The sequence below is a fragment of the Artemia sp. Qi Xiang Cuo genome, chromosome 8 (genome assembly GCF_049724085.1).
Source record: "Artemia sp. Qi Xiang Cuo chromosome 8, ASM4972408v1, whole genome shotgun sequence".
NCBI classification, from domain to species: Eukaryota; Metazoa; Arthropoda; class Branchiopoda; order Anostraca; family Artemiidae; genus Artemia; species Artemia sp. Qi Xiang Cuo.
Genome location: NC_142801.1, coordinates 20,173,532 through 20,198,895, shown reverse-complemented (window position 1 = coordinate 20,198,895; position 25,364 = coordinate 20,173,532). Strand labels below are relative to the sequence as shown.

The 25,364-nt window shown below is 34.7% G+C and overlaps 1 protein-coding gene across 3 annotated transcripts in view; it reads right to left on the bottom strand.

Annotated features, from left to right (window-relative positions):
- Nucleotides 1-5: 5 nt before the first annotated feature.
- The window catches only part of DEF8 (differentially expressed in FDCP 8 homolog), a 41,399-nt gene continuing 16,040 nt past the window's right edge, over nt 6-25,364 (bottom strand). For 2 of the 3 annotated variants that reach the window (XM_089093276.1, XM_089093277.1), the window contains 5 exons: nt 23,859-24,156; nt 20,039-20,266; nt 9,800-10,041; nt 3,838-4,059; nt 6-913 (listed from right to left, as the gene is read on the bottom strand). In XM_089093276.1, the coding sequence (XP_088949402.1) occupies nt 746-913; nt 3,838-4,059; nt 9,800-10,041; nt 20,039-20,266; nt 23,859-24,156 (1,158 nt within the window). In that variant the 3' untranslated portion in view covers nt 6-745. The remainder of the gene's footprint in view (nt 914-3,837; nt 4,060-9,799; nt 10,042-20,038; nt 20,267-23,858; nt 24,157-25,364) is intronic. The other variant, XM_089093278.1, reaches the window with a different exon arrangement.

The window sequence follows — 25,364 nt, the reverse complement described above, 5'->3', positions numbered from 1 at the left end:
AAAATTAAGGCCAAGGCGGCCTTGGATTGGCGCTAAATTCGGTTAATTACTTTGAAAACTGCACTTGGGATACAAAAAAAATGCCCTATTAAAGATTGTCAACACCATTCTAGAGCATATAATTTAATGAAACAAACTTCTTGAACAATGAAAATAAGCTATATACGGCAAATTCGAAATTGAGGCAGTAAGATGCCAAATCAATTAATTCCTCAAACAAATAAATAAAAACAAAAACACGTGTCTGACTTTGACCTTAATATTGAAATCCAAACATCTCATAAACAATGTCATCCAGGATATTCTTTTTTTTTCTTCAGTCACACACTGAATATGCAAAATGTCTTCAGTATATTTTAGTAAGGAGTTAATCAAATTGGCTTCTGTAAAAATCATTTAATATTTGACAGACAATTATTTTTAATTTGTTGATTGTAAGGCGTATCTTTAGGCATTTTATTTTTGAACATGCAAACTTCAGTCAAGTGGTTAGGCGCTAAATAGAAACAAGAAAACAAGGACTTGGTCGATTTAACATCCGAAGGGCGCATTAGTCACTTGTAACCTGTGGCACCTTCGATAAAAATTGCCAGACTATATATAGATGAGCTGGCAACGATTTACAAAAGTCAGACATTAATGCCTTTACCTTAAAGAAATGAACTAAATACACAAACTTTTATCTACACAGCGATCAATATTATACATGGATATTGTACAAATCACGTCTTTTATAAAGCTGGAGTTATGTGACATCTTCGTTCTTGTCACAAGGGCACTTGACAAATTTCAGTGAACATTCTTTATGCACTAAGGTTTTACAACAATGAAGAACTGAAACTGTCGACTGGTAGCTGAATAATGGAGTTCCTTTGAAGCAAAAATTACACGTCAATCCTTTGTTTTGACAATCCTGAAAGTGTTTTGAATTAATTATTAGGCCGACAAAAATAGAGCTACGAGAGAATCTGTGGGACAAGGAAAGGGTTAAAAGTTTGTGAAAAATTCCACGTCAATCCTTTGTTTCGACAATCCTGAAAAAGTTTTTTGAATTAATAATTAGGTCGACAAAAACGGAGTTATGAGAGAGTCGGTGGGACAGGGAGGGGGGTTAAAAGTGTATGAAAAATTCCACGTCAATCCTTTGACAATCCTGAAAAGTTTTTTGAATTAATAATTAGGCCGACAAAAACAGAGTTATGAGAGACTGTGGGACAGGGAGGGGGTTAAAAGTTTGTGAAAATTCCACGTCAATCCTATGTTTTGACAATCCTGGAAAAGTTTTTTGAATTAATAATTAGGTCGACAAAAACAGAGTTATGAGAAAGTCTGTGGGACAGGGAGGGGGTTAAAAGTTTATGAAAAATTCCACGTCAATCCTTTGTTTTGACAATCCTGAAAAGTTTTTTGAATTAATAACTAGGCCGACAAAAACAGAGTTATGAGAGAGTCTGTGGGACAACTTTGTTCAACCTTGTTGGAGTTGTTGGCTTTTTTAAGTCTTTATATAAATTACTGTCAAGATGATTTATAAAAATGCTCTGTTTTGTTGTCACAAAACCGATGAAAATCGGAAGTCATAAACTCTTAAATCCAGATTTATTTCTCTTTTTTATGTCTGTTAATGGGGGTTCCCTTTACCCTGTCACTTTCTACGGGTCTAAGCATTTAACCCCCTCCCCTCGGAAAATCTTCCTCCCTCCACCCACGGAAACCTCATCACCTGGAAAATACCCCCCTCGCGGTAATTACGGTTTTCAAAATTTAAAAACCTTCTTTGAGTCGGGTTATTTTTAGTTTAATTGAGAAGTTCTAAGGGAAGTGGAAAAGAGGAATTTATGTGTACATCTTGCCCCCCCCCCCTCCGTGCAAATACTTTCTTCTCATGAAAGATCCTCCAGAAAACCCCCACACAAAAAAAATTTCCGGATAGAGAAAATAAACTATAAGATAGGAAATTTTACTACGTGCATGATTTCAAGTAGAAAATTACGTATTTTTCATCTAGAATAAATAAAATGAAAAATTAAGAGCAAAATTCAAAAAATGAGATTCAGTAGATGCACCTCAGCTTTCGAATGATAGAAAAATTATCTTATGTTAAAACTCTAAAACTAAACAAAAATAACAAGCTAGAAACTCATACAGGGAATATAAATCTTAAAATAAGGAACATAATAACAGAGTGAACAACATAGGAAACATAAACCTTAAATTAACATTATTTTTTTTCCAACCTGAAGATGTTTTTTTTATGTCTGTTTTTCAACAAAGAGCCCCATGTATCGCAAGCAGTCGCTGCCGAAACCAATTTTACGTAAAAAAAAGCCGCAAATAAAAAGCAAACGGATCAAAGTCAAGACCGATTACTAGATTTGGATATGAGCCCACATAGAACAAAGTATAAACAAATATTTTGGATGGCTTGAAGTCAGAAAATTGAAAAAACAAGAATAAAAAATTACAAGAAAGGATATCAAATTATTTTGGCACTTGTAAGTTTTGCTGAAATCTGTCCAAATATTAAAGGTAAAAGATTTTGTCATAGTCAATGCTGTTGCACTGAAATTAATGCATCAATAGTATTTGCTTTTTAATCCCTATTCACGGCATTTTGTCAAAGAAATATAGCGGAGTTTGGTGTGAATATGCACTTGCAACAAATAGGCTATTCCACTCGAAATCCGTCTCAGATTAAAATTAACAATCAGAAAACCAAGGTATGACAATTTGTCAATTCACCAAAAACAATTAATCCTTCTTATTGATCCAAATAGACGTTATTCATAATATAACTTTTGTTTGTATTTTGGTCTTTTATTATTATTTTGTGTATGCAATAAATAAATAGATATGTTTATGTTTCCTATTGAAATACGATATTAAATTAATTGAATATTAAATTAATTTTATTAATTTAAATTAAATTATATACCTATATTCAATATTGCATATGATTATCATATACGATATTGAATTAATTTTTATTAAATATGATATTTTTTTCAGAAAAGGTACTCAAAGTTACGAGAGTAATAACAGGGGACACACATATCTCAGAAATTTGGCTAAAGATCGTTAGTGGATGAGTTATTACGCAATGAATTATTGCTGTTGCCCGTAAGATCCCAAATTAAAAATTTTATCTTCTTCAGCAAGGTTATTTTTTTACATAAAAATTTATAATCTAAGATTTCTGTGTAATTGAGCAAATAGTAACGATCTGGAAGCAGGTCAAGATTTACCAATAGGCCCACTAGGCCCGGGTCTAGGAGCGCAATAAATTACCACTGAACGATTTTTTTTTTGAAGAAAAACTGAAATGATGTGATTTATCGTCAAATTGTCAGGTGCACCCCGCCGCTGCGCATATCCACGCCTCAGAAATCACGAAGCATGCAATTGAACTATTGAGTTTTTATCCCGACTATATTGAGCCTGCGATTGTATATGAATGCTTACATTTGGAATTCTTCCTGGTATAAAATACTGATGAAGAAAATAAGCAATACTCTAACTGACGATAGCAAGGTTTTGCGTCATTTTGATGCAGTTGACATATATCCACAGTAACATTGCCTTAAGAATGGTTCTTAGTCCCACAAACTGCACAAGAGGAAGATCCTCCTCCACCCTTCGTCGGGTGGAGAACTACTTAAGATCTTCAATCAGCTACGACAGGAAGACATCATTATCCCAGCTCACTATTGAGGGAAGGCTAACTCAAGAGATGCCGTGCAACATTACATACATGAAATCCTGCTTATAAAAAACCCACCAAACATCAAGTCTTTCTCAGTAAAGCATTTTCATCTAATAAGAATTTGAAAAATTTACCTTACAATCTACTTCAATATGTTTTTCAAATTTCTCGACAATATTTTCTGTGAATGGGAGTAAAACCCCGCTTTCCAAGTCAAGTAAATCCGCCAAAGAATAAAAACCAGAGGTTTCAATGAAATGACTCCTGTGCTTCAAGGCACTCAAAATCCTTTGATTAGCAGCTGTTTCACACGCAATTAGATACTCCTTTGCAGCAAGTATTATCTGTCTTAGTTCCTGAAAGTGAATCATATATTAAGCTTTATTTGAAACTGGTGTCATAAAGGTTATAAGGATTATACACCTTAGGAAGCTTGTGTGCCATTTGCGGAGAGCATATTTCACACTGTCTTAACTCAGTATAAGATGATGCCCCTCTTTCCTTTATTCCTCTTCCTATTAGTAGATAGTAAAGATTAGAACAGGTCACTTCTTGCTCTCTTTTTAAGCAAATAAGAATTTAAAATTTATGTTGAAGTATTGCTTCGACAATAAGAAGAGTAATAAAAATAGAGCGGTGTTTTATTTTACCGTTATTAACCTTATTGGCAATGTTGCACAAAGATGAAGGATCCTTATTAAAGTTATACGCCAATTAAGACAAATCAACAGATTAAAATGGGCTTTATGTGCGACTGTAGTGTTAGCAAGTTTTTTTGTGTCTCGTGGTTATATATTAGTGAATCTATGCGGCCTTCCGGGACAATCGAGATTCGATATTAATCTTCCGTAAAAACTAAAATAGAGAGGTGGGGGAATTTAGTTTTAGAAGGGCATTAGCCCTTTCAAAGTTTTTTTTTGCAGACCTCCCTATATTTGTCTATATTTTTAAGAATACCTTTTTTTGGTACTTTCATCGAATAAATAGAGAAAAAATTCAGGTTTTTCCAGGGCAAGTGTCCGCAATACTCTATGTCCATGCTTCAATGAAATCATTAGTTAGTCATAATAGAGACGTATCTTAATTGAATGCGATAGATGGTCTTTTTGACTCTTAAGAATATTGAACGATAAATAGGCCTGACTGACACTTTCAGTCCAAAACTCTATTCACTTATTGATTTGTATTCTTAAAAAATGCAACACATTTTGTTCAAATAAAACTTAAGAAATTTATGAAGAAGCGAATAAGGCGAAAGATTAAGAGCGAAAAGTAAAATTTACACATAAAAAAGAAATATGTAGATTAAAATTATTGGGCAAAAAATGAAAAAGTATGAATTCCCTTGAAAAAAATATAAAATAAAAAAATTCCTGACTAAAAAGCCTTGTTACACTTGGTACGCGGCTGGCTTCTATATATGGATTCTCATTGTCACTTGTCGTCTAACCGCAGACAATTTGCTATCTAATCAAACTGCCGTCTTTTCAAAGATATTTGATTATTAAAGCAAGACCGATTTCTAACAGCGATATCTACTAAGCTTCAAACTTTTGGTTTTATTTTTCAAGGTCTTTGAATAGTTGTAACCCCTCGTCAAATTAGAGAATCATCATTTGTAATAGTTGCAAATTTTCGATTTTTGGATGACATCGAATCATCATTTGTAATAGTTGCAAATTTTCGTTTTTGGGCATTTCTACTGACATTCTATAACTGGTTGCGTTCAAACCTGTAAGCTTAATCACATAACGAGTTGATTTTATCTAACAAAAAAAAAAAAAAAAAAAAAAAAAAAAAAACAAAAAGCACGTTTTATATTTTGAATTAAAATATTAAAATTATTACTCAGGCACCGTAAATATTTTTGAGTTTACATAATAAATTCAGCAATTCTGAACTGAACTTAATTTTTTTTTTTTGATCTTATATATCATAATCCACATGCCAATGGCACACTGAAACAATTACAAAAGTTCTACACTTTTGAAAGACATCAGATTATAGAGAAAAAATTGTGGTAATTCACTTATAATGCCCTCTATAGAATTCGTCAATTTGACTGACATCAGTTCTGTTTCAGTCGTTTCCTAGGTAGGCCAATTGGTGATATTTGCTGAGTGGCTAGAGCCCGAAAGGCCTCTGCAATGAGATGTGGATGTGTCTGTATCGTTGACTTCCAGCCGGATGTCTCCATTACATCAGTTGCATGAGCGTTAATAAAGTCTATAGACTGGGCCTTTAACTGTTCAGCTGAATATAAATCGGCTAATATTAGGACCTCTGCTACATTTTCTACTGACAAATTCAAACTTAAGGCTTCTTCACACATTACTTTTAATCGGCCTTTTGGATTCACTCGTAAACACCACTTCAACTTATCATTTGCACCTGCTGAAAACGTGGATGATTTGAGAACTTCCCCCTTTTCTTCTCAGCAGAAACTAAAGTTATTAATAGTCCACATATAAAAAGACATTGCTTATAGTTATAAGAAAGTAAATTCGGTAATGATGTTTTTCAAACAACGATTTCTACTAAGCTTCAAACTTTTGGTTTTCTTTTTTGAGGATTTTGAATTGTTGTAATCCCTTGTTAAAATGTATACAAGTATTATGTTTTTTGCTGTGTAGGCAATTTAATGACAAGATTTTGGAATTGTTGTAGTTCCTTGGCAAAATATATAAAAATATTTTTGAAGTTACCAGTTTTTTGCTATTTCAGCATGTGACAACGTTATTGCAAAACTGATGTATATAAAAATAACACCACTCACATAAATAGTTTTTTCCAAAAATAAGGCTCTTAACGATCTTTCTCAAACTTCTAACCTATCTAAATCGTTTTTAGGCCAGAATATAACAGGATGCCATTTTTTGAGAACAAATACGGAGCTATTTTTGAGGAAAAATAAATAAATACACAATTATTGCTCACTTATAAGGATATATATATATATATATATATATATATATATATATATATATATATATATATATATATATATATATATATATATATATATATATATATATATATATATATATATATATATATATATATATATATATAAATATATATATATATATATATATATATATATATATATATATATATATATATATATATATATATATATATATATATATATATATATATATATATATATATATATATATATATATATATATATATATATATATATATATATGAGGGCTATTCAGAAACTAGGGAACGTTTCCGTCTGACGCCACTAGACACGCGGCGATCACGTATGTTTTGGTATGCGCGTGCTCGTAGCTTTAGTCGGCATCCAGCCTTGAGAACGAGAACATCTCCGCACTGCCCGTTTTCATAATATTCCAATTTAAAATGAAGAATGCCCGTTTTCCTAATATTCCAATTTAAAATGAAATATCCCAATTTAATATTCCAATTTTAATATTCCAATTTTTAACTCGCTTATCACCCGTAACACCATTTATTCCTGTGAATCCTGGAATCTAATTGCATATGATATGTATCGTCTTTCTGCCTTCGAAGCAAAATGACAGCGACGTATTGCCAGTATCACCTATCATGATAGAATTTCCAATATCAAGCTTCTCCGTAATCTCAAGGTCAAACTAACCATCCTTAATTGAAAAATCCTGCGGCAGCTTAGATGGCTAGGGCACATTTAACGTATGGGTAGCACTCGTCTCCCGAAGATGGCCTTTGAAGGCCGGGCACATGATTCCTGACCTAGAGCCCCCCCCCAAAAAAAAAAAAGATGTAAGACGAACTTCTCGTCGCTTAGCCTAACCGCACCTTCTCCGCCTCGCAGAAGATAGAAGTGCATACAGGAATTCATCAATAGAATGGTAAAAGAAGAGGCCCTAAAAGACCTCTAAGGATGGATGGGACTTAAGCCAAGTCAAGTATAATATCCTTACCTATCAACCCGAACCCAAGAATCAGGTTGTCCAAAGATGATTTAGCAAAGGTGGTAATAAAAAGAAATAAAGACAAAAATTAGAGAACAGGCAATGAAAAGAACATCACCTTTTTTATGCAAAACAAACTTCAACTCTATATTTAACCACCCCTTGACCCTTTTCACAAAATGTAATAAAAAAAAACAACATCATAAATATATTTCACATGCAAGCTGTGTCTGTTAAAATCACTCAAATTATCAGTATATCCGAGATGATAATCCAAGTGGATCTACATGGAGTACATTTCTTTCTGAATATTTTTACGGCCCATGGCTGCTTAGGCACTTCATTTGGTCCACCATAGGAAACTGTGAGCATTGGTTACTAGGTGCTCTGTGGAATTCGCTCCAAATATTAGTCTCCGAAGTCTCGAAATACTCGGTGTTTTTATTTATTTACTTTTTACAGTTAACATTTTCCTTTTGACTCTGATTTTAAATATGTTAAAGTTACTAGGTCTGGACTTGCGACACAGATAAACAGAGCAAATTTTTTAAAAACCGTGAAAGTAAAAAATAAAAAATCTTTCTATTGGCTTAAACTTTCACACAGGTAGACCAATTAAAACTGAAAACTCCACAAGGGCAGTTTTTCAAAAGATGGGGTTATTGTCTTCCATTTCTGGTATACACTTAAGAAATAATGAGAATTGACTTACGAAAATACTTCACAGACGTAAAATTAAACCTTATTAAAATTAACTTTATTTTTGCGTTGATAACTGAGTTAGTTAAGACAAGATAACCTATTTTATTCAAAATTATAAAGACACATAAATCGACCCATGACATTAACCTCTATAGACGCTCCATGGTCTGTAAAGGATGACAGTGCACGTATTAATTAGACATTAGATAAAATTTAACATGATTGATAGATGAACCAGGTTAAAAAAGAAGAAGAAGGAAAACAAGGAATAAAAACTAAAGAGACCCCAACCTATCCTGGACGCACCTACACCAACGGAAAGAATATAAAATCAAATAGAAATCAACACATTTTTAGCAATATTTTTGAAGCTCTATATCCATAATTACAGAATTTTCTGTAACCTACAAGAGTCAGAACTGGCACCAGTTTCGACAAAAAAAAAAAATCATCAACGTCATTTAGTTATTGGCGTTTCTTGGGATTTTTTTTTAGTTTTAAAATTAGGAAAAATAGCTTAATTTGTGTAATTGGTAAAATTAGTTTAGCGATAAGAGTCTGATCTGAATTTCTGAAAGATTCACGATTACAAAGCTTGAAAAATACCAAGAGACGCAAAACGGTAATGAAAATTACTATTATTTTACATATCAGGCCCTGAAAATCAGCAAAGAGCTAACATTATCGTCTTATTCTATGAATCCTTTTCAAAACAAGAAGAAAACAAAGCTAATATGAAATGGCGTTTTTTTTTCAACACTAAATTCAACAAAAGGTGAATCAACCACTCTATCCGCAAGAACATTTGGAATTTAGTCAAGGACACTGTCTGGAGAGGTGTCAATTCCTGAAACGTGCCCCTCTAAGCTGCATATTTACTGATATGCAGCAATATTTGCAGGAGAAATAATACATTTTTCATTAAAAATAAATTTCGAAACTAATATTCATATCCTAGGTGATTAAATATTTTTTTTCAGGAAAAGAATTAAAAACACTAATCAAACCTTAGCACCGATTCCTAAGCTGCATTCAAAGAGAGAAATAGTATATTCAATCACACTCTGTTCCGAAGAGTATAACTTTCAAGAATGGAAACTGGCTCCAATGACGGCAGAAAACCCCTCATAAGCATCTAGCATTTGGCGACACTTGGTATTTTTTAAGTGCATTAGTAAGGATAATTAATTTAATTTATGTAATTGGTAAAATTAATGTATTAATAAGTCTCTGATCTCAGATCCTGATAGAAAAACAATTATAAAGGTTGAAAAATACCAAGAGACACAAAACGTTAGACGGTATTGGTGTTTTTTGTCATCACTAGCGCCAGTCTCCATTCGTTCAAAGTTACTCATACTCTTTGCTGTGAACTTAAACTTTTTTTTTCCCTTTATTTTTGTGTGTAAAACTTGGGTATCGAAAATGCCTTATATATCATTTGTCCTTCACCCAGTGGGACATTTACCTTAAGACGGTCCAATTCTTCAACCAAGCCAAAGATCTTATGATTCAAATCATCCATATTAATAACCGCGGCCTTTTCCATAATTCTTAAATACTGATAGCTACCATTTGAAACCGGCCTAGGCTTGAAATCCCAATTATGAATGACACGAGCTGGGATAATAGATTTCTTATTCCAATGACAAGTTGGGCAAAAATATAATCCGCTGTAGTCACAAAGTCTTGGTTCGGAGGCCTTGTAGTCTGAAATGAAAAGAAGAAACAATGAAAGATAGAAGAGATGCACATAAACTGGACTTAAGAAAATAGGGGGTTAAGAAATTGGACTAAGAAGTCTCTGATTTCCCTCTCTTTATTCTGATTTTTTTTATCTTAAGCCTTTCAAAAGCGAAACTAATATATCTGGCGAACACAAAATTGTAATTTGACGAACAAACATCTAAATCGGGATTCGGATGAGAATAGCACTTGCATCTTCTTTCAGAGGATTTTCACCATCCACATTACTATGAAACAGATTTATATTCACGAGAGCCCTCGACCACACATACCTTTTTTTAATTGCTTCCCTCCTTATCCTCAACAGACACGTTTATATTGCCAAACTTGTCGTAACTTTCTTTTTTTAGCTAAAAGTAATAGAGAGAACAATGAATGGATCGTAATTGCAGCGGTAGCTGCAAGTTAGTAAAGGACGAACCCCTTCCCGTAGTAACCAAAAAGATGCATTTGAGAAAAAAAGGGCAAGGGAGGCTATAGCCTCAAAAGTTTAGTGGAATTCTTCAAGGTGTCGTTGGAACAGTCAATTTAATAAAAGCACAGCCAATACAGTCAAAGTTGTTAAAAGTTTTGTATGAATAAATGGACTTAAGAGCACACAGCACAGGTATTTCTCGGTGGCCAAAGCTCGGTGGCTATCTCGGCGAAATATTTTAAATAGAATATGTGAGCTTACAAATGAAATATTTCTCTTTTTAAGAGATTACAAAAACCTTCAGGAGAGTTGTACTGCAATACATAGTTCCTTTTGAAGTTATCTTAGCTTACGGGTATTTTCTAAAACTAAATGTGTCGAATTAATCTTTGGAGAAAGGAAAAGACAATATTCTTATTTGGGAAGAAAAGACACCAGACTTCATAAAAAAATTGTCCCTGTGGGTGACTGCTTTGAAAACACCGGACCTAACCCTTCTCCAAAACGTTACTGAACATGAAATAAGAATTTGAGTGTGAGCATATTCCTCAACAACTAACAACACGTTTTAAAAATCATCTGTCAACTTTAAAGAAAAAGAAATTTAAGGAATACTTTTGTGAAGACCTGCAACCATTTCTTCGAGTTAAACACCATTTCAATGACTGAAGGAAAGCGGTTGAAATGGTGAAAGAAAAGGAAATTGGCCAACGGCTTCGTTGAGTTTGGCAGAAAAAGAACTGCTCATTGACCTTCAATGTAGTGACTTTTTGATAGCTGCATTTGAGCCAGATGAATACTTAACAAGATTGTGGGTAAGTGCAAAAGAAGAGTACCCAATATTGTTTAAAAAAGCCATAAGACTACTAGTCCGATTTAAAACTATGTACTTATGTGAAACAGGATTTTCTGCCCTAGCATTCATGATGTCTAAGGAGAGGGGAAGGCTAAGTGTCGGTAATGAATTGAGAGTAGCTTTATCAAATATCTTGCCTCGATTCACTAAGATTTGTGATGAAAACATGAAGAGTAGCCAATTGATTAAAACCTTTTACAATAAATACATTTACTTAAAAATAATATGTCAAAAGATACATGTGTTATATCATCTTGCATATCAAGATGCACTTTTTTGCCAATTGGGAAAATATGACGGATAAACGCAACGACCGCGTCCTCTCTTAAACAAGTTTACATCTCATAAAGTTAAGAAATTTTAAGAAATATCTGTGACAAATCCTACCTTAGGCGATCGTTTTCAAAAAATTGCTACTATTAGTTGCGGGATTAATCTAAGGGTGAAAATTTGATTAACGCATCCTGTCAACTTCCTGACACAGAACTAATCTTTTCTTAGAGTTTCGTTTAAAGCATGTCATAATCCAATAAGTATCATTACGCTCAGTAATTCACCTCCTACATAAATCATACTCATAACTTTGTAATTGCCGTGCTCCTTCTTATGAAGGGTTTTAGTCAATAGGTACTTTCCTTTTCGTAAAAATCAGACAATCAATAATATTCTCTAAAATCAAAAAATTCTTTGCCGACTGGCTGCAGAAAATAGGCGTAAGAATTGCATGGAGAGAAGTAGGAATGAAGAGTAACGTATTACTGGCTATTCTCGTTTTTCAATTTTAAATCCAAACAGGGTGACTATGGTGGCATTTTCTCTATTAAGACGGTACTGGGATGACAATTTCGCAGTTTTTTTTTCAGGAAAAATGAGATTTTTCCATAGTTTTAAAGCGCGTCTTAAGCGAAGATGTTCAAAAGACATCACACCGGGTAAACAGATTCTTGTTCAATGTAACACTGTACCGTTAACAAAATAAATGGCCGACATTTTATTTATATATCTTTGTCGATAGAAAAAGCGAATGGATTGCCAGTTTTCCCCCGAGAGCTTCAAACAGCAGTTCACTGCAGATGCTTTGTTTTCTAATCTTTTCACTAAAACTTTTTAAAGAAGCAAAATCCCAATATGGTTGTGATATGTGACACAATATGGTCACAATGTGTTTTCTATTTCTATATCCTTGAATGTTTTTCATCTAATGGCAATATCCAGTTATTGGCTTACACAATATTCCTATCCTTTTATGAAACATGAGTAATCCTTTTTTAGCTCTGAGGTCAGGTAAAATATATTGCAGCACAAATGAAAATATTGCCTATTTAATTATCAGTTTTCTACTAATTATGACGTATTTCTGTCAAGAAAGAAGAGAGTAAGCAATTTTTTTTCTGTCAACAAATCGACAGCGGTAATTTTTCCATAAGTCTCATTTACAGCCTCTATGAGCCTCAAATGGGTATAGAGCAGGCATTTTTGAAATTGCAGGACATGACCTAGGGCTAAGCTAGAGCCATTCCTAGGGTTGGTGGTCTCCAGGGCAAAATTAATTACAGCGCCCCTCCCGACTCAAATGTAGGCAAAAAAGACGAATCAAAGTGGAAAACTTGATCAAAGTGGACAATTCCCAGCAGCGGCACCCATCCCAGCCACGACACCTGGGTCAACTGCCCCGCTTGCCCCCTCCCTCCTAGGAACGGCTCTGTGCTCAGCAGCTAAAGATTTTACTTGAAATAAAGGTAATTGAAGGCCTTTATGTGGCGCTTTAAAAAAAACTGGCTAGCAAGAAAAAATTAGAGCAAGGAATCTTTTTAAAGGGTGGTGTCCCTCATAGGAAACACAGGGAACTAGATACGGAAAACGGCATTCCTAGTGACAGTTTCTTCTTTTTGAAAGTAATAGTACGACATCAACGATTTTCTAGCATTATCCTCAACCCAGTAAAAAGTTAATTTACCAGGAATTTAGCTTGATTTCATGAAGTTATGACAGTCAAGGCTATTTATTTAAAATTTTTAAACCATGCTAAGGCAAATGTTAATCTAAATCAAAAGACACTATGTAAATCCATTCAGTCAAATGGCGTACCTGCAATATTTCACGAACGGCAAGGGTTTTAAGTTGATGCTTTTACTGCATGTTGAGATAAATCAAAATACACCATATGCCTCGATGTTGTCAAAAGGGCGTATGTACAACAGCTCAGGAACAACTAGGGATACTAATTGGAAACTTTCAAGGAATTTAGAGGGGTATATTTAACAATATAATAGGACACTATATACATTTAGGTTTTCAAGTTGAGCTGGAACTCCTAGAAACCAACTTGAGTTTCTTTTGCTCAATATTTCCCTATATATTGTTTTCAGTTACAATTAAACGATACTACTTACCATGAAGTCCCTATCTCTTTAATCCGGGTTGAAACGGTAGGTAGCAACCTAGTAAGAGACGATTAGGTCCCATACTAAGAAAAACAATAAACCATAGCTCCTAAAACTAGTGTCAGAACGAAACACTAAGTACACTATTTGAACCGTCTTGTCGAAACTTCTATATAGGAAACTTACAGTCTCTTGGCCTGAACAACAAAGAAAATATTTTGGCTTGAAAAACAAGAAAAGTGGCTTGAACGACAAAATTCTGCGTCTACGGTATCTTTTTTTCCGTTTTTTTTTTTTACCTCAGCTAGCTTAATACTGGGACATCATATAGAGCAGTTTAATGACATATTTTAAAGGAAATTGTTACATCTAGTGCCTTTTGTAATTAAAAAGAAAACAGTATTTAAAATAAAGTCAATTTTTACAAAAAACTGCATTTTTATGTACAAGCTTGATGAATGACGTCATAATCGTAGGTGTTTACTTAAGGGCGCTTCCTACCCGATTTGAGGAGGTCCTTCTTTTCCTTTGGCTAATGTTGGACTGCCAAAAAACACGATATTTAGCAACCCAACATTCTTCATCCGTAAAATAAGAGCCTAATCCAATTATTATTATTTTTTTTATTTAATCCCCCCTCCTCTCCTCTCGGTGACCTTCAAATTTACTTTAAAAATATCTAATAATATATCTAATGTCACCTACTCATTTCTTAATAAAAAAACTTCTTTAAAAAAATTCAATTTATTAGAATTTTATAAAAATTGAGCCTTCCAAAATATACCGGGGCATAAAAATAGAGGTATACCACAATTCAATTTTCTTATACCTTTTAGGTTCATCCGATATCTAAGGCTGCCCTTCCCCCTTAGAGTACCCCTTCCATCGTGACCTTAAATTACACTTTTCATATCCTTTTTCATCAACCTCTATTTCCCCCTATATATATTTCACTTTTACCCCCGTCCCCCAAGATAAGAATATATATATATAAAAAAAAAAGAAAAATAAATAATACAATAAGAAAGAAATGAAATACTCCACCTTTACAAATAAATACCAATAGGAAGAATCTTTCATTATCTTTTTCTTCATTTCCTTTACCCTCATTACTCATCTTACATTTCCCCTTTGGCTGCTCAATCCTCATTAAAACATTATCATTATCCTACTTTCAATACTTTTCAAATCTCTTTAAAACTTTATCTTTATCCTACTTTTAATAATTCTTTATTTATCATTTTTTTTTCATTTTTTTTTATTAGTCTATTTTTTTTTTTATTAGAAAATATTTTTAATAAAATTGGTTTTCAGTAAAGCGCCAATGACGCAGTAGGTTTTAGACTTTTACAGTGAGAGAAGGAGGCGATAAAACTCTTGTTTGTGGCGATTTTTGTTCTTTTCAAGCTTGATTTTCAATGTAAGTTTCACTCGTTTTAAATTTATTTATTAATTTACATTAATATCTATTGTATGTTTGTTTGCATTGATTGTTTATTTAATTTCTGTTCTTTTTAAGTTTCATTTATACTTTAATAGGAAAATATTTTTTTTTCGATTTAAGCTTGATTTTCATGTTTGATCTGAGCATTACTCGCTTTAAGATTTATTTATTCATTTATGTTATTACTTGTTGTATGTTTTTTCCTATGATTGTTTATTTAGTTTCTGTTCGTTTTGGGTTTCATTTATTCTTTATTAGTAATCTCTAGTCGTTTTAGTTTGAATTTTAACAGGTATTTGTACATGCTGAGCTTAAGTTTAAAATGGCCTTTACTTTTCTTTGAAAAACTTATTTTTCGGAAAGTTTTTTTTTAATTAATAATTATAAATGTAGTGTTCCTGAGCGTCGCTTTTTACAACTTCACCAACACCATTTTGGCATTATTCTTTTTTAAGAGTCCTATGCTTCTGACAAACTTACCAACGACAAGGGAGTGACATTAGTAGCATTGCAACAAAATAATAGAGAACAAATAATACCTATTTGGCCTTGTTTAATACGTGAACCCGACTATGGTCATATCTGCGAACCGATCCTGATTCTGATTGGTCAACCATATAGAATTAAGTTCAAGATTTGAGCTAGATTTTTTTCTAAAACCTTAATTTTATTTCTCAGAAAATTTAATCATTTACAAATTTTCCAACAATCACTAGAATCGAGAAACACTGACAAACTTGCTAATCCACTTCTCTAGACTCATATCTGTCAATTAAACCCATAGCTCAAATTTCATAACCGTCCAAACACAGAATTACGCGTGTGTCATCTTTAGACACTTTCGGTGTTATTGATTCGTGATATTAGAAAGTATACGTAGAAGCGAATGAATACATCGTTGCTACAGAAAAATCGAAATCAAACTGAGGATACATTGCCTTTCTGATCCTCGCTTTGAGAACAGATACACAAGCAGTTTTTGGTGGTTATCTCAGAAGTACTGGCGTCAATTCATTAACGGCAAATTTATCAAGGGAGCAAATTTTTCATTTTTTCAATAAAAATGTCAAAACAGGGCATATTTCCCTGAACACTACCCTAAAAAGGTATCTTTAAAAATCCAGTGGGGAGAGACTGGAAATAGAGGACAAATCTAGTTGGGTTGATAACGAAAATTGCGCCTTTTGGCGCAAATCTGTTGGCCACAAGATCCATAGTAGTCATTTGACAAGAACGGGTAACCCACGTTTGTTTAATGTACATTTTTCCTTGGATTGACCTTATTAAACTATATTACGTTTGAATAAGTGGATAATCTCGGGAAATAGCCTTCTTCCTTTCTCTGAGTTCAGCTTGTTATTTAGTAAATAAAACATGTCAGGATTTAACTTTAACATTCAGGAAATTATTATTCAACGAGATTATCCACTTATTCAAACCTAATATAGTTTATAGGATACCCCCGCTTCCATGTACACAGCTCGTATACCGATTTTTGATAAAAGTTAGTTCGCGTGTTTTTCCATATACAGCTCGGCTTTGCTCATTGAAATGAAAACAATTGAAGCCTCTTTATAATTTTACTCACAAGCAAACAACAAAAACGGGCTTCCTCAGATATCGTTATGAAGGCTTTGAAGTCCTTCACCTCATGGAATTTCCCGATGGAACAGCTATTTCCAAGGCTGAATAAACGCTGAAAATTCTTAAGAACAATCAATTCCTCATATAAAAGTGGGCTATTTTCTATTCCAAGAATACAAATTTAGTGAAAGAGTGTAACCATTCCATGGCATAATTGATCAGCCACAATTATCCATTGATGTAGTTGCCATTCTATTCATCAGCCCACCATGTATGCTGGGAAAATCTGACAAAAACTATAGAGGACTTCTATCGCTTGCAAAAAAAGGTTATAAAAAGCAGAACCAAAATCATTTTTTAGGGGTCAAATGTTTGAATATAGAGCATAATTAAACCCACACAAGGATCACATTCTTACTGAATGATACATTTTGTAAATTCTTTGCATATTTTAATCTCCCAAAGTGATGGGAGGGGTGCACGGTGAAACAAATTACTGAGCCAATAGCAGTGATGTTTGAGATGTCACTCACTTCCAAAGTGCTCCCGAGTGACTGGGAGCTGGCCAACACCCAGCCCATCTTCAAGAAAGGGAGAAAGGACCAAGCCAGTAATTATCGCTCAATAAGTCTTAGTTCAGTTGTATGCAAGGTCCTTGAGAGCACTGGTCCCTCACCCTGAAAGAAATCAGTCAGTTTAAAGAAGTCAGCACGGTTTCCGTAAAGATCGCTCAATCGACACAAGCCTCATTGAATCCTATGATTTTGTGACCAGACTCTTGGATGATGGCCTTCAGGTGGATGTCATAATGCTTGATCAGGCAAAAGCCTTTGATAAAGTACAGAATTAACTTCTTCTCTTGAAACTGGAAGCATGCAGGGTGCGGATGATATAGTTGCCTGGATTGAAGCCTTTCTTACTGGAAAAACTCAGAGGGTAGTTTATGACACCGGTAATCCAGACGAAATTCCTGTTATTGGTGGAGTTCCACAGGACACAATCCTGGGACCCACATAGTTCAGAATGTATATTACCACCTGTACAACTCACTTAAAAAACTCATTAACAGTATATGCTGACGACTGCAAGCTCCTAGGACAGGCCCAGATTAGCCCTGATCACTCAACGATGCAAGAAGATTTAGATGAACTATCTAGATGGTCATCTGAGTGGGGCTTGCAGTTCAGCGCGTCAAAATTCAAATTCCTGCATCTTGGACACGACAACCCTAGGCCACCTTACCATATTGGGGATGACCTACTTGAAACTGTAATTCAGGGGAAGGATCTGGGGGTTATTGTTGATGACGAATTCAAGTTCCACAGCCACACACGAGCTCAAGTTGCTAAAGCGAACCGAGCCTTGGGGCTCATAAAACGAACGTTTACCACCAGAAAACCGTGTGAGGTCAAGAAGCTGTACAAAGCTATTGTACGTCCACATCTGGAATTTGGAATGACCCTGGCGTCTCCCCAGTATAAAATGAACGCTAAAGCATTTGAGAGTGTCCAAAGACGAGCAACTAAGCTCATACCAGCTTTGCGAGACAAGCCGTATGAGGAGCGCCTTGTATCCCTCAAATTCCCTACCCTAGTCTATTGAAGGAAGAGAGGAGACGCAATCGCTACTCCCAAACTGCTCGAAAACGACCTCTCAAGTCAAGTTTTCTCCTCATCTTTCGCAAGTACGACAAGAGGTCACACAAAGAAGCTGGAAGTCCCCCGTTGCCATCGACATGAGCGCCGGCACTTCTTTTCTGCACGCACCGAACCTCACTGGAACAGCCTCTCCGAAACCACAATCCAGTCCCAAACCATATGTGCGTTGAAGAAAGGAGTTGATCGTGACTGGGCCAATGCAGAGTGCAGAATAACCTGGGATGCCAAAACATAGTCATGTCATACCACCAGCGAGATGTTCTACAAGAGGCGCATATCTCACTGGACATGCGATTTAGGGTAATTTAAGATAATTTGTTTTTATGATTCGTTAAAGCCGTGAAAATGTGAAATTAAACATGAAATTACATGCTGATAATTGAAATTGCTAGATCAGTTCCGAATTATTATGAGTGATAATTTACATAGGAAGCACATGATTTTTGACGGAGATAATTTTTTTAAGACGTTCTGAGCAGCAGTCCTTCCGTCAAACACTTAAACAGGAAAAAAATACAGCATACATAGACATACAGCACACATAGTATAAAGGATTATGTCAGTAGATATATTGAAACATTTATATTCCAATCCTGGCCGCTCTCCTCTAACTTCTACGATGCAAACACACCTCTGCACATATCATCAGCGAATTAAGATACACTAAATAAGTCTTTTGCGCTTTCTACTTCAGTTAGAAAAAAAACTGTTGAACACACCTTTTGTTTTTGACACTATAAAATCGTAGCATACGGAATAACTCTGATGCGTTGCAAAATGAACATACAAAATCTGCAATCCTGTCATTTACACATCTACCAAAGGGGATAGATGGCGGTAATGTCTCACCAGAGGGGGCCATATCCCGACCAAACTTGATAGGAAGTAAAAGCTGTTTCAATTGTGTCTTTAGTCAGAATTGGTGGGTAGTGTCCTAGTTATGCCTTTTGGGGATATGATTCCAACCTGACTTCTGTGAGGGATGGATAGAGAGGGCCTATCTGACTCAAATTCAATGTTACCAAAGCAAAAATCAGCTAAGTTAATTTTTTTATGTTGACCAACCGCTATGTTTTTATCCTTCATCAGCATGCTCTACGTAAAATAAGCCGGATATCGTCATTTTTATTTCTAGTATCTTTTCTTGAGCTAAGCCAAAATCTTATGATTCAAATCATTCTCGTTAATAATAGCTATTTTTCCCATAATTTTTAAATACATATAGTTAGCTATTAAGACCAGCCTTGCAACCTTAAAGTCACATGCAGCCCAGCAGCCACAGGCTGGCCACCATTACAGAGAAAGTATCAAATACATTTGAGTACAACAACAAAGAATATGACTTCTAAAGAAAGCGTTTTCTCTAAATTCTAGATAATCCAAACTTCTTACAACTGATTTTCATATTGAAAAATGCACACATACAGTCAAGTGAATTGATGCTTAAGCCCCCCCTCCCTGACCAAAAAAGTAGCGGAGTTATACTATTTTAACCAGTGGTGCACTTGATATTTTTGAAGCAACAATCAATAAAAACACTTAAATCGGAATATCTCGTTTCATTTTATTTTGTTCCAACTATCAACTGAAGAGTTCTTAGTAATAACTCAAACAACTTACTGCGTGAAAGGACAGTTCCGCACTCGACGCAGGCATAGATCTGATTGTGCAGACCTTTTTCAGGACAGATCTTCGTAATCAATGATTTTGATTCCTTGATACGGAAGGCAGCGCAAACCCTTCGCACCGATTCAGTACACCGTCCATGCACCACATAACCACAATCTGAAATGAACAAATATTTGACCAACGACATTGCCTCTATGGCCTCGATGGTGACTCTCAGAGCTATAAAGAGGGAATGCTTACTACAGTGAAGGAATACTTTGAGTAAAATGTTCTTCTACCTTCAACTCCCGATTATGACACCAATATATAAAAAACTTATTGTAGCACCCCGAACACCACAGCAGTATCAGCTTTTTAGGTATATCTAGCTTGAGGGCTGCTCAATCGAAATTTTGTCTCTTAAAGAGCAGAAAAAAGTTAGCTGATTTAAAATGGCGTTTCGTGTATAACTTTGATAAATTCCTTAAATAACCATACGGTCTTTTACTCTGTAAAAAATGGGATATTGCTAGTTTTGAGTTTATATCCAATGGAAAACTTTTGTAAGATTTGTTACGACCCCCCTTTTTGTCTTCCATGCTTGACAATAAAAAGACGGATAAACTAGAAATAAAAGTGATGAGACAGCTTTTTTATTTATTGACCCTGAAAATTGACCATTTATTTCGAATATGCGGGCCGCGTGAAAATTTTGGAAAGGCCTACTACGATCACCTTTTTGCCTCACAAACTTGAAATGAAAAGACAGACATTCCGTGTCTTTTCTATCTTTCATGAAGCAAGCGGAATTCTCTACAAATACAACCTGTGGGGTGAATGCATCGACATTCTCCTACCCCAAAATGTGGTCATTTCTATGATTTTCGACATTTTTCCCTCCAATTTTATATACTTTAACTTTCTCCGTGTTGAGACGAATTTTCTAGCCCTTTCCAGATAGATTCCAACGAAATGGTGTAATCTGTTGTTAAGTCTTGAGGATGAAATTGTGCTGCTACAAAAAACCTGAGGATCACACTACTCAAGGGTATAAATCTTCCTCCTATTCCTTTCCTATGACTTTGATCAAACCATACAGACAGTCCTGTCTAGGAAGCGATTATTTTGCATAATATGCGGCTTCTAAACTATTTTAAAAGTGTAATTTGTGAGAAAGTAACTTTCAAAATCATGAGTCTCGAAGATGAGATAATACTGAGGTTTCTTACCTTGTTTCAAGTATGGCTACTTCTCCTGTTATTTATTGGTTGTGCTATTTTAGTACAGATTTCTTGACTGCCACTACTTTTAGATTTAAGGCCAATAAGAAAATTTGATTGGAATAGTTTGACTTAGGCAATTTTGTCACAGAATTTATTTTTGAACAAAATGAAATATTGCAGAGGGCAATGTTGCCAGAAGCTTTTTTTTAACGAACATATTAATAGCTAAAAAGTGTACAGTTTCAAAAATTTTTGAAAATCATGATTCTTTGTTGTTCTTGCTGAAGACAATAAGAATACTTTAATCTAGATCTAGACCTTCATAGTAAAATGGCTCGCAACTACATATTCCACCTCTATCATGCTCGTAATAAACAAAAGCTGTAAGCATTCAAGTTCTTTATTTACTTATAATACAAAGAAATAACCAAAATTGTTTTATCATTTTCTATTTAGGAACGTAAATAATAACAAATAGCCAATTGTCAGTAAGGATAATTGCCTGCTGGAACACAACCATTATCTGACGCACTTATTATTGCCCGCTGGAACGCCTCCTTTTGGCAATTCAATAATTCATTATACTTAGTAATCATAATTAATTCTTGTAAATAATAATAATTAGTTAAATCAATTATACATATATAATTTTCTAAATTATAAAAATATAATTAGATTGGATTGAATAGAAATGCAAAAGAAAAGATCCAACATAATACAGATCACGCATTGTGAGTGTGGCAGTATCGGACGTTTTCACCTCTTTCGGCGTGAATTATCTTGGATGCCTCCTTGGACCTGCCAGATGCTCTGCAAATGTGAGCCACTGAGTTTACCATCTATGATCAAACTCTCTGAACCTTCCAATAGCTTCAAGATCTGACTTCGTTCCACCAGTTCTTCCTCTACCCTCCTTTGTGTCTCTTCCAGGATCTAACAGGGTCGACTAAAAGTATTTGGCGAGGCATGTACTCTGGCGGTTTCTGTAATACACGGCCCAACTATTTTAAACGGCGATCTTTAATAGTGAACACAACATTGCTCTGAATATCGCACTTTCGACGTAAATCCACGTTGGAGGTACGGTACGTCACGTAGTTTTACTCTGGGAATTCTTCGCAGACAGGTATGTTCACACAACTTCAGTGTATTCTCATGCTGTATTCTCATTCAGTGTATTTTCATCAACCAGGTTTCACATCCATAGAATTTATTATAAGAGACTTAATTAAACAAAAAATTCACTATTTACTGCAGAACATATAATATACCATCCGTTATAAACCAGCCTTGTGTTCCTTATGTCGAGCAAGCCAAATGCCACCCCACGCCTCCACAGATACGAAAACAAATTTGCTAATAACAACAAAATTGGAATAAGCCGCAAATAAATAAACGATCTAAAATATGTATTACTTATTCACTGAGACGATCAAGACATTAATTTTCATCATTTTATTTAATATTTATCAATGTGGAAAATATCTATGCATTTAAACAAAATCTAAGAGATTTTAAAATTTTTCTAAGTTGTGAAATCAGCACACATACACACACACAACACACACATGACACAAACAGTTCAGTATACAATGAATGTCCTTGTTAACAAGTAATAATTAATGACAAAAGCATTTAGTTAAGCTCCATAAATCATGAGCACATGTTAACTCGATCCTGGTACATACAAACTAAAAGAAAAAAAAAACAAAATAAAACGTTTTGTATCTTGAGTGTCGTCTTGTTGTGACCTTGGGTATAACTCAACTTTAATCTACTGATGATTGCAGTCTTGCTTAAAGGGGCCAGAAAACTCGTTAGTATTAAAAGCTTCACATTTCGAGTTAGTTTTCAGTTTGCATTTGGTCACTCACCCGTGCTCATTCTGTGCTGCCAAAATTTGATGGACACTGAAATGTGGCCCCAGGGACAAGTGAAAAATAGCTCTATTAGCCATTTTATGTATAAATTAATTGGGTTATATTAGATCCTATTTAGTACATGCAAAAATTGAATCATTTGACCCACAAACCAATTCACCCTAATGACAATGGCCCTCTTCCCTAAAAGGTTGCACATGCCTGATGTATACTATGACTGTATGATTCTTAGAATGTTAAATGATAAAACAGACAAAATTGAAGGTAGTTTTAACTTACCATGGCTTTTGACATATTCAATACTACTAGTACTACTAGCAACTCACCGAAGCACCAAGTCGCCTGAGGCCAACACAGCTACGCACGCTCCTCCTCTATCCCTATCTATTCAAAGCCTCCCTCTTTATACCCTACCGAGAAGTTCTCATTTCCCTTCAATCTTTCCTCACGACATCCTCCCATCCCCAACGTGGGCAACCTGCTTTCTGTTTAGCCCTAGACGGTTGGCCAAAAAGGGCAATCTTTGGCCATCTGTCATCCTTCATCCGCAGAACTTGCCCTAGCCATCTCAACCTTTCTCTGACTATAGCCCTAGAAAGCGGGATTGAATCACACTTTTCATATAGCTACTGTTTGAAATACAGCCAGTCAGTCAATAAATTCAGATACTCAATAAATTCAAATAATTAAAAAATATAAAAGTAAAAGACCAATATAGTTCTAACCTACCAATACATCTATACCATGACTGTAGATAAATCCAGACAAGTCCACTACATGCCTCACAGAACACTCGACCTTTTTTCAACTTCATTGGAGAAAAAGACTCAAACTTGTGTTCTTTTATTACAATGGATGTTACCCTTTCTTCTTTCTTCTCTTTGAGCTCTTGTAATTGCAGCCGTAACTCAATCAGCTTTGAAACTAGAGTTCTTCTCTCTTCTAAATTATCAAACTTATTCATGATTTCATCCTTAGTGAATTCGATCATTTTAATCAAGTCTTCTCCAGATTTTATCAGCCCCGCCTGAAAATTTATCATCATATTATTTAATATGGCTACTGATACTATCACCTCTATAAGACGATAGATAAACGTGGCTGAGAATGCATATCTCTACTTCTAGTACTGATAATCCATCAGAGAACTAGGCCACCGGATGCCCACACTGCTGATGACGCTCTTCCTAAATCCAAACCTGTTAAGAGTTTTGCCCTTTTCTCCTTCCCATGTAACTCCCCTTTCTTAAGACCACCTGTTCATTGTCCTACTTTTTATTTCACCCAAAATGAATTGCTATTACACAAGATTTTTGGCAGCCCATCATCCTTCACCCATCAAATGTGACCCCCTGAGTAACCTGAAAATAACCTCACCTATCTGAGGCTTTCTCTCATTATAGCCCAAGAGTATGGGACTGAACCACATATGTCAGAAAGTTTTTTTTTTACATATGGTCTTCAAAGAAGTACCTAAAGTTATATTTAGAAAATTTCTCAATAATAAAAATTAGCATATCTCAACCACAACCATCCAAAACCACTATGTCTCAGGGCCAAGCTTGACCATTGTCCTTATTATTGCTTCCAATATCTTAATTTCGGCTTGAAGACTCATCTTCCAAATTTTTTTTAACTGCAAAAAAAAAAAAAAAAAAGAAAAAAAAAGTACCTTACTGTTTAATATAAGTTTATACAGTTTTTTATACTGTTTAATATAAGACCCCCCACCCTTTCCTGCTCTGTTCAAAGATCTGAAATTTTTTTTTTGTAAAACACATTTTAATTTAATCTCCACCCAAAGAAAACTCTTCTGATACACCCCCTGTCTTTTCTTCAAACCCTAGCTATAGGTAAACATGATATATCATGTCAATTTAATTTTGAAATCTAGAACATAGTCTTTATAGCCTACATAAATAAAGGGAATATTTAAAGTTCTATTCTTTACGTTTTCACACTGATAGCCAATAAAGAAGTGAGAATCTCATATACCCTTTCTCCTTAAAGACATTTTTTAACCAACTCTAATGAGCAAAAATGTATTTTTTTCTAAACGCTTAGTTTCTGAAGTTTCAGACCAAGCAGTTGAAGTTCATCCAAGAACTAAGCCCCATTTGGCAATTGGTCTGCAACCAAAATCAAGATCCATCAGTTTTGTTTCAAGTGCACAAAGTGCACACGTGTACCACTATTAAGGGGTATCAAAAGTATTTTTTTTTACGTAGGGGAGGG